At 44.2% G+C, this 12,022-nt stretch overlaps 1 protein-coding gene across 1 annotated transcript in view; it reads left to right on the top strand.

The window, feature by feature from the left end:
* klf7b (Kruppel-like factor 7b) overlaps positions 1-11,330 on the top strand; it is a 146,769-nt gene extending 135,439 nt beyond the window's left edge. The window contains exon 4 of the mRNA XM_046369123.1: positions 7,477-11,330. Coding sequence (XP_046225079.1) covers positions 7,477-7,528 — 52 coding nt within the window. The 3' untranslated portion in view covers positions 7,529-11,330. The remainder of the gene's footprint in view (positions 1-7,476) is intronic.
* Positions 11,331-12,022: the final 692 nt, after the last annotated feature.

Here is a 12,022-nt window from a genome sequence, read left to right as displayed (position 1 = left end):
GAAAAACGGAAACATTGGGCATGGAATGCAAAATTATTCAGCCCCCTTAAGTTAATACTTTGTAGCGCCATACATTTTGCTGCGATAGATACAGCTGTAAGTCGAACTTTGACCTTTTGCCACATTTAAGGTATGTCTATCAGTTTTGCACATCGAGAGACTGACATTTTTTCCCATTCCTCCTTGCAAAACAGCTCGAGCTCAGTGAGGTTGGATGGAGAGCATTTGTGAACAGCAGTTTTCAGTTCTTTCCACAGACTCTCGATTGGATTCAGGTCCGGACTTTGACTTGGCCATTCTAACACCTGGATATGTTTATTTTTGAACCATTCCATTGTAGATTTTGCTTTATGTTATGGATCATTGTCTTGTTGGAAGACAAATCTCCGTCCCAGTCTCAGGTCTTTTGCAGACTCCATCAGGTTTTCTTCCAGAATGGTCCTGTATTTGGCTCCATCCATCTTCCCATTAATTATAACCATCTTCCCTGTCCCTGCTGAAGAAAAGCAGGCCCAAACCATGATGCTGCCACCACCATGTTTGACAGTGGGGATGGTGTGTTCAGGGTGATTAGCTGTGTTGCTTTTACACCAAACATAACGTTTTGCATTGCTGCCAAAAAGTTCAATTTTGGTTTCATCTGACCAGAGCACCTTCTTCCACATGTTTGGTGTGTCTCCCAGCTGGCTTGTGGCAAACTTTAAACAACACTTTTTATGGATATCTTTAAGAACTGGTTTTCTTCAAGCCACTCTTCCATAAAGGCCAGATTTGTGCAATATATGACTGATTGTTGTCCTATGGACAGAGTCTCCCACCTCAGCTGTAGATCTCTGCAGTTCATCCAGAGTGATCATGGGCCTCTTGGCTGCATCTCTGATCAGTCTTCTCCTTGTATGAGCTGAAAGTTTAGAAGGACGGCCAGGTCTTGGTAGATTTGCAGTGGTCTGATACTCCTTCCATTTCAATAGTATCGCTTGCACAGTGCTCCTTGGGATGTTTAAAGCTTGGGAAATCTTTTTGTATCCAAATCCGGCTTAAACTTCTTCACAACAGTATCTCGGACCTGCCTGGTGTGTTCCTTGTTCGTCATGATGCTCTCTGCGCTTTTAACGGACCTCTGAGACTATCACAGTGCAGGTGCATTTATACGGAGACTTGATTACACACAGGTGGATTGTATTTATCGTCATTAGTCATTTAGGTCAACATTGGATCATTCAGAGATCCTCACTGAACTTCTGGAGAGAGTTTGCCGCACTGAAAGTAAAGGGGCTGAATAATTTTGCACGCCCAATTTTTCAGTTTTTGATTTGTTAAAAAAGTTTGAAATATCCAATAAATGTCGTTCCACTTCATGATTGTGTCCCACTTGTTGTTGACTCTTCACAAAAAAATACAGTTTTATATTTTTATGTTTGAAGCCTGAAATGTCGCAAAAGGTCGCAAAGTTCAAGGGGGCCGAATACTTTCACAAGGCACTGTACATATAGATGGTAATGATACATGGAATAGATACATATAGATGATAATGATACATGGAATAGATACATATAGATGGTAATGATACATGGAATAGATACATATAGATGATAATGATACATGGAATAGATACATATAGATGATAATGATACATGGAGATAGATACATGGAATAGATAGATGGTAATGATACATGGAATAGATAAATATAGATGGTAATGATACATGGAATAGATACATATAGATGATAATGATACATGGAATAGATACATATAGATGATAATGATACATGGAATAGATACATATAGATGGTAATGATACATGGAATAGATACATATAGATGGTAATGATACATGGAATAGATACATATAGATGATAATGATACATGGAATAGATACATATAGATGGTAATGATACATGGAATAGATACATATAGATGATAATGATACATGGAATAGATACATATAGATGATAATGATACATGGAATAGATACATATAGATGGTAATGATACATGGAATAGATACATATAGATGATAATGATACATGGAATAGATACATATAGATGGTAATGCATTAATCATCTGTCCCTCTCGTCTGTCAGTCAGCTGTCTGAGGTGAAGCTCCAAGCTAAACAAACAGTTGACTGGCTCTGCATCCCAAATGGCATCCTAGCCCCTAGATAGTGCACGACCTTTGACCAGAGCCCTGGTCAAAAGTAGTGCACTATAAAGGGAATAGGGTGCCACTTGGGATGTAGGCTGGCACATAGGTTAACTCAACCCTGTCTTCTGCTAGGCCTTTGAAGCATCTTGTGAGTGACGCGGCGTTGATCTCCCCTCTGCGAGGCAGCCTGTTCAGGCACCTTAGGGAACGCCTGGCTGGCTGGGCCAGGAGGAACTCACTGCTGTGTTACCACATTACCATCAGAATGGGAGAATGTTGAACAGTACATACAGCCAGTGTGTTGAGCTCTGAGTCCCTCTGTCATCCATACACAAACAGGAACGTCATTAATTCTGCCTAATCAAGCTGAGACCCCCTGCAGGGCGAGGTAGAGGGGTACAGGGGGGAGGGACGGGGGGAGTACCAGCTGGTGTGGCAGCCCCTGACAGTGACTTGCAGGGCCATCTGTCCAGCCAGCGGACCTTACTCAGCCCCCACTGGCCCTCTAGCAGTCACACCAGACAACATGGTCAGTTCAAAGGGAATAGGTGACGGAAGGAAAGAGACAGACTGCGAGAGAGAGACTACAAAAAGAGAGAGACTGAGAGAGAGAGACTGCGAGAGAGAGACTGCGAGAGAGAGACTGAGAGAGAGAGTGGGACTGCGAGAGAGAGAGACTGCAAAAAGAGAGAGACTGAGAGAGAGAGACTGCGAGAGAGAGGGACTGCGAGAGAGAGAGAGAGAGACTGTGAGAGAGAGAGACTGCGAAAGAGAGAGACTGAGAGAGAGAGACTGCGAGAGAGAGGGACTGTGAGAGAGAGAGACTGTGAGAGAGAGAGACTGCAAGAGAGAGAGAGAGACTGCAAGAGAATGAGAGAGACTGCGAGATAGAGAGAGAGAGAGACTGCGAGAGAGAGAGAGGCTGCAAGAGAGAGAGACTGAGAGAGATATATATATATATATAATATGACATTTGTAATGTCTTTATTGTTTTGAAACTTCTGTATGTGTGATGTTTACTGTTAATTTTTATTGTTTATTTCACTTTATATATTCACTTTATATATTATCTACCTCACTTGCTTTGGCAATGTTAACACGTTTCCCATGCCAATAAAGCCCTTGAATTGAATTGAGAGAGAGAAACTGCAAGAGAGAGGGACTGCGAGAGAGAGAGAGAGAGAGAGAGAGAGAGAGAGAGAGAGAGAGAGAGAGAGAGAGAGAGAGAGAGAGAGAGAGAGAGACTGTGAGAGAGAGACTGTGAGAGAGAGACTGTGAGAGAGAGACTGCGAGAGAGAGGGAATGCAAGAGAGAGAGAGAGACTGCAAGAGAGAGAGAGAGACTGCGAGAGAGAGAGGGACTGCGAGAGAGAGAGACAGAGACAGAGAGAGAGAAAGACTGCAAGACAGAGAGAGGGACTGCGAGAGAGAGGGACTGCGAGAGAGAGAGACGAGAGAGAGAGAGAGAGAGAGAGAGAGAGAGAGAGAGAGAGAGAGAGAGAGAGAGAGAGAGAGAGAGAGAGAGAGAGAGAGAGAGAGAGAGAGAGAGAGAGAGAGAGAGAGAGAGAGACTGTGAGAGAGAGAGAGAGAGAGAGAGAGAGAGGGAATGCAAGAGAGAGAGAGAGACTGCAAGAGAGAGAGAGACTGCGAGAGAGAGAGGGAGAGAGAGAGAGACAGAGACAGAGAGAGAGAAAGACTGCAAGACAGAGAGAGGGAGAGAGAGAGAGAGAGAGAGAGACGAGAGAGAGAGAGAGAGAGAGAGAGAGAGAGAGAGAGAGAGAGAGAGAGAGAGAGAGAGAGAGAGAGAGAGAGAGAGAGAGAGAGAGAGAGAGAGAGAGAGAGAGAGAGAGAGAGAGTACTGCCAGACCTGGGCCCTGGCAGTAGATCCCAAAAAGACTATAATAGTGATTTTCCAGAGAAGATCCAGATCTCAGGGAATTAAACCAAAGTTCTCAATTGGTACAAAATATATAGAGTACTGCACACACTACAATTACTTTGGTTTGAAAATAAGCTCAACTGGACACCTTAATGAGGCAGTGAATGAACTGAGAGAGAAAGCACGCAGGGCATTCTACACCATTAAAAATCCAATTCAAATTGAAAAACCTATTAAAATTTGGCTAAAACTAATTGAATATGTCATTGAACCAATTGCACTTTATGGCAGCGAGGTGTGGGGTCCACTTGCAAAACAAGATTTCATCAAATGGGACAAACACCCCATTGAAACCCTGCATGCAGAGTTCTGTAAGATTCTCCTTCAAGACCAGAGGAAAACTACAAACAATGCATGCAGGGCAGAATTAGGCCAATATCCACTAATAATAAAAACTCAAAAAAGAGCAATTCAGTTTTGGAAACATCTAAAATACAGTGACCCTCTCATATCATTACCAAGCCCTGCAATGCCGAGAGCTGAGCAAAGAAAAGAGTCCCCTCATCCAGCTGGTCCTGAGTTTACAAACCTGTTCTACTAACACACTGAAGCCTCAGGACCAGAACATCCAATCAATCAGAATAAAACAAATTACAACACAGTCAAAACAAAACTATATTGCTTATTGGGAAACACAAACACAAGCACAAAGCAAAATGCTATTGCTATCTGGCCCTAAATCGACAGTACACCGTGGCTAAATATTTGAGCATAGTTACTGATCAAAACCTTAGAGAAACCTTGACAAAGTACAGGCTCAGTGAGCACAGCCTTGCCATTGAGAAGAGTAGACACAGGAAAACCTGGCTCCCTGTAGAGGAAAGGCTGTGCAACCACTGCACCACAGCAGAACCTGGCTCCCTGTAGAGGAAAGGCAGTGCAACCACTGCACCACAGCAGAACCTGGCTCTCTGTAGAGGAAAGGCTGTGCAACCACTGCACCACAGCAGAACCTGGCTCCCTGTAGAGGAAAGGCTGTGCAACCACTGCACCACAGCAGAACCTGGCTCCCTGTAGAGGAAAGGCTGTGCAACCACTGCACCACAGCAGAACCTGAGACGGAGCTGCATTTCCTGACATAATGTCAAAAATATAAAACAATTAGAGAGGGTGACATTTTCCCAAATTTGAAACCCTTATTCAAGGATTCAAAGACCTCTCTGATGAGAGTAGGCTACCCGTCCTGTTGGGGGAGGACGCAGAGAGCTGTGGGTTGGCAGCGCACTACATTGCTGCCTGCCATAAGATGAGGGACAGTGTCTGACAGACCAATCAACCTGCACATGTCCTCTACTGTATACTTATTGTTCTTGTTGAATGTATGGTTATTTTGACACTTACGTCATGCCAATAAAGCAAATTGAATTGAATTGAATTGAATTGAATTGAATTGAATTGAATTGAATTGAGAGAGAGAGAGAGAGAGAGAGAGAGAGAGAGAGAGAGAGAGAGAGAGAGAGAGAGAGAGAGAGAGAGAGAGAGAGAGAGAGAGAGAGAGAGAGAGAGAGAGAGAGAGAGAGAGAGAGAGAGAGAGAGAGAGAGAGAGAGAGAGAGAGTGACTGCGAGAGAGAGTGACTACGAGAGAGAGAGTGACTACGAGAGAGAGAGAGAGAGAGAGAGCGACTGCGAGAGAGCGACGAGAGAGAGAGCGACTGCGAGAGAGAGACAGCGTTCTCTTTTATAACTGTTCAGTGTTCTTCCACCACCGTACACACCACGGCTATCTGGAGAAATAGCCCATCATAGCTGTCTGGATAGAGAGAATCCTCTTCTGGATTTAAATTGCAGAGCTGTCTTTGGACAAATTAATAATGGATACAGCCGTGGGCAAATTGAATTTTTAATTCCTCATTTCTCTCTCCCACATTTTGTTTTCTAGCTTGCTTTACTCATTTCAGTTGCGATTCATTGTATTGCTTTGCATCAGTGTAATAGGATCATCTACCCTTACAGCCCTGTAGAAGTAAAGTACATGTGGCGTATAATCTCCCTGTTTGCTGTTATTTATCACCCACCCCAGTAGCAGTATCCAGTGAGCTTAATCGATTAGCATCGAAACAGGCCTATGGGCCATTGCCCCCCCCCACGCCTGTTCACATGTCATGACTCTGCGTATAGTATTTCACCTCTAGCTGTGGTATAAATCGCAGAACCGGGAACCTTGATTTGTGGCTGCGTTGTGGAGAATTACCACACATCCTCTTTAACAAACAGAAGAGAACGAGCAATCCTGTTGCTGAATTGGCATGTCCTCATTTTGACTAACACTTAGGTGATAAAAAGTAAGCAAGATGTAATTCATTATTAAGAGGCAAATGTTTTTTTTGTCCTTGAAAGTCTTCCCTCCCATCTGTACACGTGTTACACAGCTCTTTGTTTTCTCTGCTGATTTAGACTCCCTCAACACTGATTATTAAGCACTTTGCTTTCTGTTTCATTTGCATCTTTATCAGTGTTTGTCATTTTGTGCTCAGTTGGCAGAGCGTGGCGCTCGCAACGCCAGAGTTATGGTTTCCATTCCCACAGGATACCAGTTTCGAAAAGAAAAGTATGAAAATGTATTCACTCACTGTAAGTCGCTCTGGAGAAGAGCGTCTGCTAAATGACTAACATGTAAGTCTCTGGAGAAGAGCGTCTGCTAAATGACTAACATGTAAGTCTCTGGATAAGAGCGTCTGCTAAATGACTAACATGTAAGTCTCTGGATAAGAGCGTCTGCTAAATGACTAACATGTAAGTCTCTGGATAAGAGCGTCTGCTAAATGACTAACATGTCCAATGTAAATGTACCAGCAGCTGGAGAGCAGAGCGTCTGCTAAATGACTAACATGTCCAATGTAAATGTACCAGCAGCTGGAGAGCAGAGCGTCTGCTAAATGACTAACATGTCCAATGTAAATGTACCAGCAGCTGGAGAGCAGAGCGTCTGCTAAATGACTAACATGTCCAATGTAAATGTACCAGCAGCTGGAGAGCAGAGCGTCTGCTAAATGACTAACATGTCCAATGTAAATGTACCAGCAGCTGGAGAGCAGAGCGTCTGCTAAATGACTAACATGTCCAATGTAAATGTACCAGCAGCTGGAGAGCAGAGCGTCTGCTAAATGACTAACATGTCCAATGTAAATGTACCAGCAGCTGGAGAGCAGTGTCTGTCGTAAAATGTCACGCGATTTCTACCCAGATTATCTGAAGTCCATTTAAACCTCAACAGTCATCCAGCTAACATCTGGATGTACAGTTTAGAATCTGAGTATCCATCTAACTAAAGGCACAGACGTTTTAAGCCTCTCGATTACCTCCCTGATATGCATAACCATGTTATTGAGGAACATAGAGTTTGACTTCCCCCACTAACAAACCTCTTCTGTCTTTCTTTCACTTCTCTCCAGGTGTTTCTCCAGGTCCGATCACTTGGCGCTGCACATGAAGAGGCACATCTAAGAGAGAGCGAGGAGGAGAGTGGGGAAGAAGAGCGAGAGAAGGGAGATAGGAGAGAAGATGAAGTAGGCAGGAGGGAACCACACACCAGCTCCAGCTCTCACCATCCCGAGGCTGCCCCTGCCACCTGAGACCTGACACTAGAAGCATAGCATGGAGGATGACACGCTGGACGGATGTAAGCCACGACCCAGGATGGACCCATGGTCAGCGAGGACAGACGGAGTGATGGAGGGAAAGAGAAGGGGGAGGAGGAGCTTGTTGTTGTTTTTTAATTCACACATCTCTCTTTTATTGCATCCCCTGATTAGCCATGCCTTGGTCTGATCCAAGTCTGGTAACTCAGACACTGCCAAACCAATACGCTGATCCAGTTACGACCCATTTACACTCTACTGTTTATTTACATTTAAACTATAGAGCGACTTGGGAAAGGAGATGGTTCACCCAGAATAAACTGATCAACTTTGACAAGCCAATCGTCAGTGACTTGCAGCATCCCAAACCAACAGCAACTATTGCCCGTTTTATTCTGGTGTGCTGTTTCCCAATCCTATCACAATGTTTTCGGGGTGTCTCTACCCTCACCAAGCCGTGTGAAATAACAACAATGCCAGAATAGCGAGAAGAGAGAGACCAATGGAACTAGTGGCCAATCCGTCAGTGTCGCCCCCTGTCTGTGGGAGGAGGGTCTGACACTTCCGAGAGTGAGCTCTGTGACCCTGATGCGGACTTCTCAGGCTCTCCTGTAGGAGGCGCTCTGCTCTTCTCTCTCACCTTCACTCCTGCCACCTCACAGGCAACATCTAACAGATGCGCAGCGACACTTTCTTGCCTTTGTTTTTTAAAGACAATGAATTATTATTATTAAGAATAAAGGTCTGTTTTCTCTGAAATGTCTTAAAAATTCACTGAAGGAAAAAAACGAAAACAGTTTATGTACAAACGAAGAACAATGTGCTCATTCAAGGGAGGAACAACGAATGAACTTACCCCGACCCGTATGCACAGGCTAAACTCAGTAGCCGCTATCTAGCACTGATAGCTAAGAAGATGGAAAAACAAAAAAAGAAATCACATAAACGCTGAAAGAAAAAGGATTTGTATTGTTGGCCTGATATTAAAGGAAAGGCTGTCTGTTTTCCACTCTGTGTTTTTCTCCGATGCGATCCAGCTGAAAACAAACCTTGGACCTTCGAGGCTTCATCACCAAGCCAGGACCAGAACAGAAAACTGGAAAATGTTTGCTTTGTTTGTGTGGATTGTGGAACTCCACCATCTCCCATAGGAAACCCCTATCTCCTCCAGTATGGAGGGGCCTGGGAGGCTGGTCTGCTGTGACCACATCCCCTGTTTGGGAGACTAGGGACCTGATAGGCTACTGGACATGAATCTGGGTATTAGAAAGGACAACATGGCCTCATCATCCCAGAGGGACTTGCCTGTTTCGTATCCATTGTCCACACTGACTTTTTCAATGTTATCTGTGTTTTTTTTCATACAGTACAACAACAACAACAAAAAAAAACTGAAAAAATAATACAAATAAAAAAACACTCAAAAAAATACTACACAAAAAAACCGATTCCGTCTCTCTCACACCGTACAGGCACGTAGACACACCAACACACAGAACAGTTTGCTCATGGCTCCACTTTGAGATAAGGAAAATATATGATTGAGTTAATGAACAGACTTGGAAAGCAAAACACTGCATGGCAGCTTCTCACACTCGGATCGCTTCCCGGAATCATTTGTTCTGCTCCAAATTTTTCACAGTAGGATTTTTAGCAATTGTTGTTTTGTAGATGAAGATCTGATTCCGCTTGAGGTAACGGCTTTGAAGTGAGAAAACGAGCTCATTCTCATGTTCAAACAATCTCAGTCTCTGTATGTTAACAATCAGCTTCAACAGCATGGGACCAGATTCCTCTGCCCCAGGTCTATGAAGTCTTACATAGCCTTGCAATCAGGGCATTAATACCAATACCACTGTCACTATTACTGTACCCACAAACTTCCCCCCTCACATAAACCCTGGCCTCCTCACATCAGTTGTAATGGCTGCTGTATCAGAAAAGATGCCATTACTGTCTATATAGTAATGTGTATGTTTCAGCCTTGCCAGACTCTCCTAGACGGTCCCAGAACTGCCCTCATGGGGGCCGGTGGAGCTCAGAACAATCGATACCAAAAACCTCCAGCGCGGAACTGCCCTCGAGCCACGGGCAGGGTCTGGCATAGAACACAGCGGCATCTGGGAAGCCGACCGTCTCCATACTAGGCCTCTTAAGCACCACCGAGGCAGCTTTCTCTACAAACACAAAACAAGACAACAAGACGATGTAAAACAAGACAAGTCTCTCGACAACAAAGACGATGTAAAACAAGAGATTGACATGATCTTTGTGTTTTGATTCCACTTTTTAGTTGGAACTTCTTCCTTGTTGTTTTGTTGTGGTTTTAACGCTACAATTATTATTTTTGTTGCCAAGGTGGATGATGCAAGGTCATGCCAAAATGTAAGAAATGCAGGGGTGCGGGTTTTGAACAACCCCCCTTCTATGTACAATCATGTAGGGTTTGTTTGTGGCGCTTTGTGCAGGATAGGCGATGGTATGTCTGAGTGTGTCCCAATGCAAACTATAGCACGGCACATCCGTTGGAAACATTGTGAAATTCATTTGCGTTGTGAGAAAAAATACTACCAGTAGACTGGTGGCCAAACTAACAGTGTGGGAGACTGGGATGGTACTGTGTGTTGGTTGATCCATTCACTTTAACAGAGCTTTCCATCTATCTAACAATGGCTGACAATCTATCTGGCTGACAATATTGCTTTTGTTTTGTTTCTGACATGTTATTTTCTCTTCAAACCACTCAGATCACGTTCATCTGGGATCACAGAGCAGAACGATGGATAACAGCAACTAGTAAAACTCAAACCATACGTCATGCACTTCAATGGCCCCTCCAATAGGTTCAGCAAATGAAAACTCTTAAAACACTCTTATGTTCTATCAGATGCTCACTTCTGGTTGGAGACTTTTCTACAGCTCCCGCTGCAGAAACGCCCGGATACAGTAAACAGGAAATGGATACAGCAGACATGGTCATTTAGCCCGTAACAGGCCTACATGCTAAAAATATAGCAGCACACAGTTTAAATATATCCAAATTAGCCCAACTTTAGTCCCCTTGCGTACGCACTGACCGATCTCAAACCCCACTTAAAACGAAAAGTCCTATTCTATTTCTATCCTGTGGCATTCCCACCAGAAGTAGCTAGCTAGCCCTCTTCCCCTTTCCCTCGCCTGTTAAAACACTGCTTGCTGCCATGGAGATGCTCCTATGTAGTTTCCTGGGCGCTAGTATCCCACAGCTCTGATTAGCATTAGCGCTGCAGGCTGCTCTGTGGAGGCTCCTCTAGTCTCTCCAGTCGCACTCCACTAATGAGAAAGGCATTTGGTCACAGGGAAACAGAGGTCTAGGGGGAAAAAACATAAGGGACCACGAGCCAAAATGGTTTCATTTCTACGGTCCACAGTACTGTTACGAACCCAGTGGGCAATCTGCCACAGAGAAAACAAGAGTACATTAGCAGCAGCTTATCGTAAAGCTACAAAGTTATTGAAGTTGAAGAGATTTTTTTTGACAAAGACAAAAATAGTTTACCCCTGGGATTAACCAAATGATAATGAAATTAGCCCTGCTTTTTATCTCATGGAATCTCTCTCTCCTCTCTCTCCCCCTCTCCCTCTCTCCCTCTCTCCTCTCTCCCTCCCTCCCTCTCTCTCTCTCTCTACAACCCCACAGTAGTGATTCATGCACAATCAACTGCAGGAACGCTGGATACACACCTATACGCTTCCACCCAAAGATTTTAGTAAATTGCTGTGAATAAAAATAGAGAGAGAGAGAATTAAATTGTTTTACTGTCCACTACAATTCCACCATTATTGTCCCCCCTCCCCAACCCTTCCCCAACCCCTCCCCTACCCCTCCCCAACCCCTCCCCTCCCCCCCAACCCAACCCCTCCCCAACTTCTTCCTGCATTGCAATCTTGTTTGATGTTCAGTGTGGCTGAACTCATTGTCCGTTCATGGTATTAACATATGGCTGTGTATTGTCTTTAGGGCGCCCAATTCAAGGGCGACTTAACTAGCACCCTACCAATTCTAATGTAGACTTAGTTTCCTATAGCTTAGTACAGTGGAGTGTAATATTTCAAACGGTCACGTCTGAGGTGGAACACCAAGTCTACGTTATGTTTGGAAAACCATCCCGAGAACGATGGTGTCATACACCTACCTACCTTCAGCGTTCTCCAAACATGAAGCCTCACACGTTCGGTCCCCATGAGGTAGGGTGGTCGCTTTGGTGAGGCTTCTGGCAGCTTTGTAGATACATCTAGTAATAGTTCTCCCACTCAGTGGATTCACAAAGGGTAACAACAAACTTAACGGGGGTTTTTGTTCACTACTAGGCAACAGTGC

The sequence above is a fragment of the Oncorhynchus gorbuscha genome, linkage group LG01 (genome assembly GCF_021184085.1).
Source record: "Oncorhynchus gorbuscha isolate QuinsamMale2020 ecotype Even-year linkage group LG01, OgorEven_v1.0, whole genome shotgun sequence".
NCBI lineage: Eukaryota > Metazoa > Chordata > Actinopteri > Salmoniformes > Salmonidae > Oncorhynchus > Oncorhynchus gorbuscha.
The sequence above is the reverse complement of the archived record's forward strand: the minus strand, read 5'-3'. Positions and strand labels throughout refer to the sequence as shown.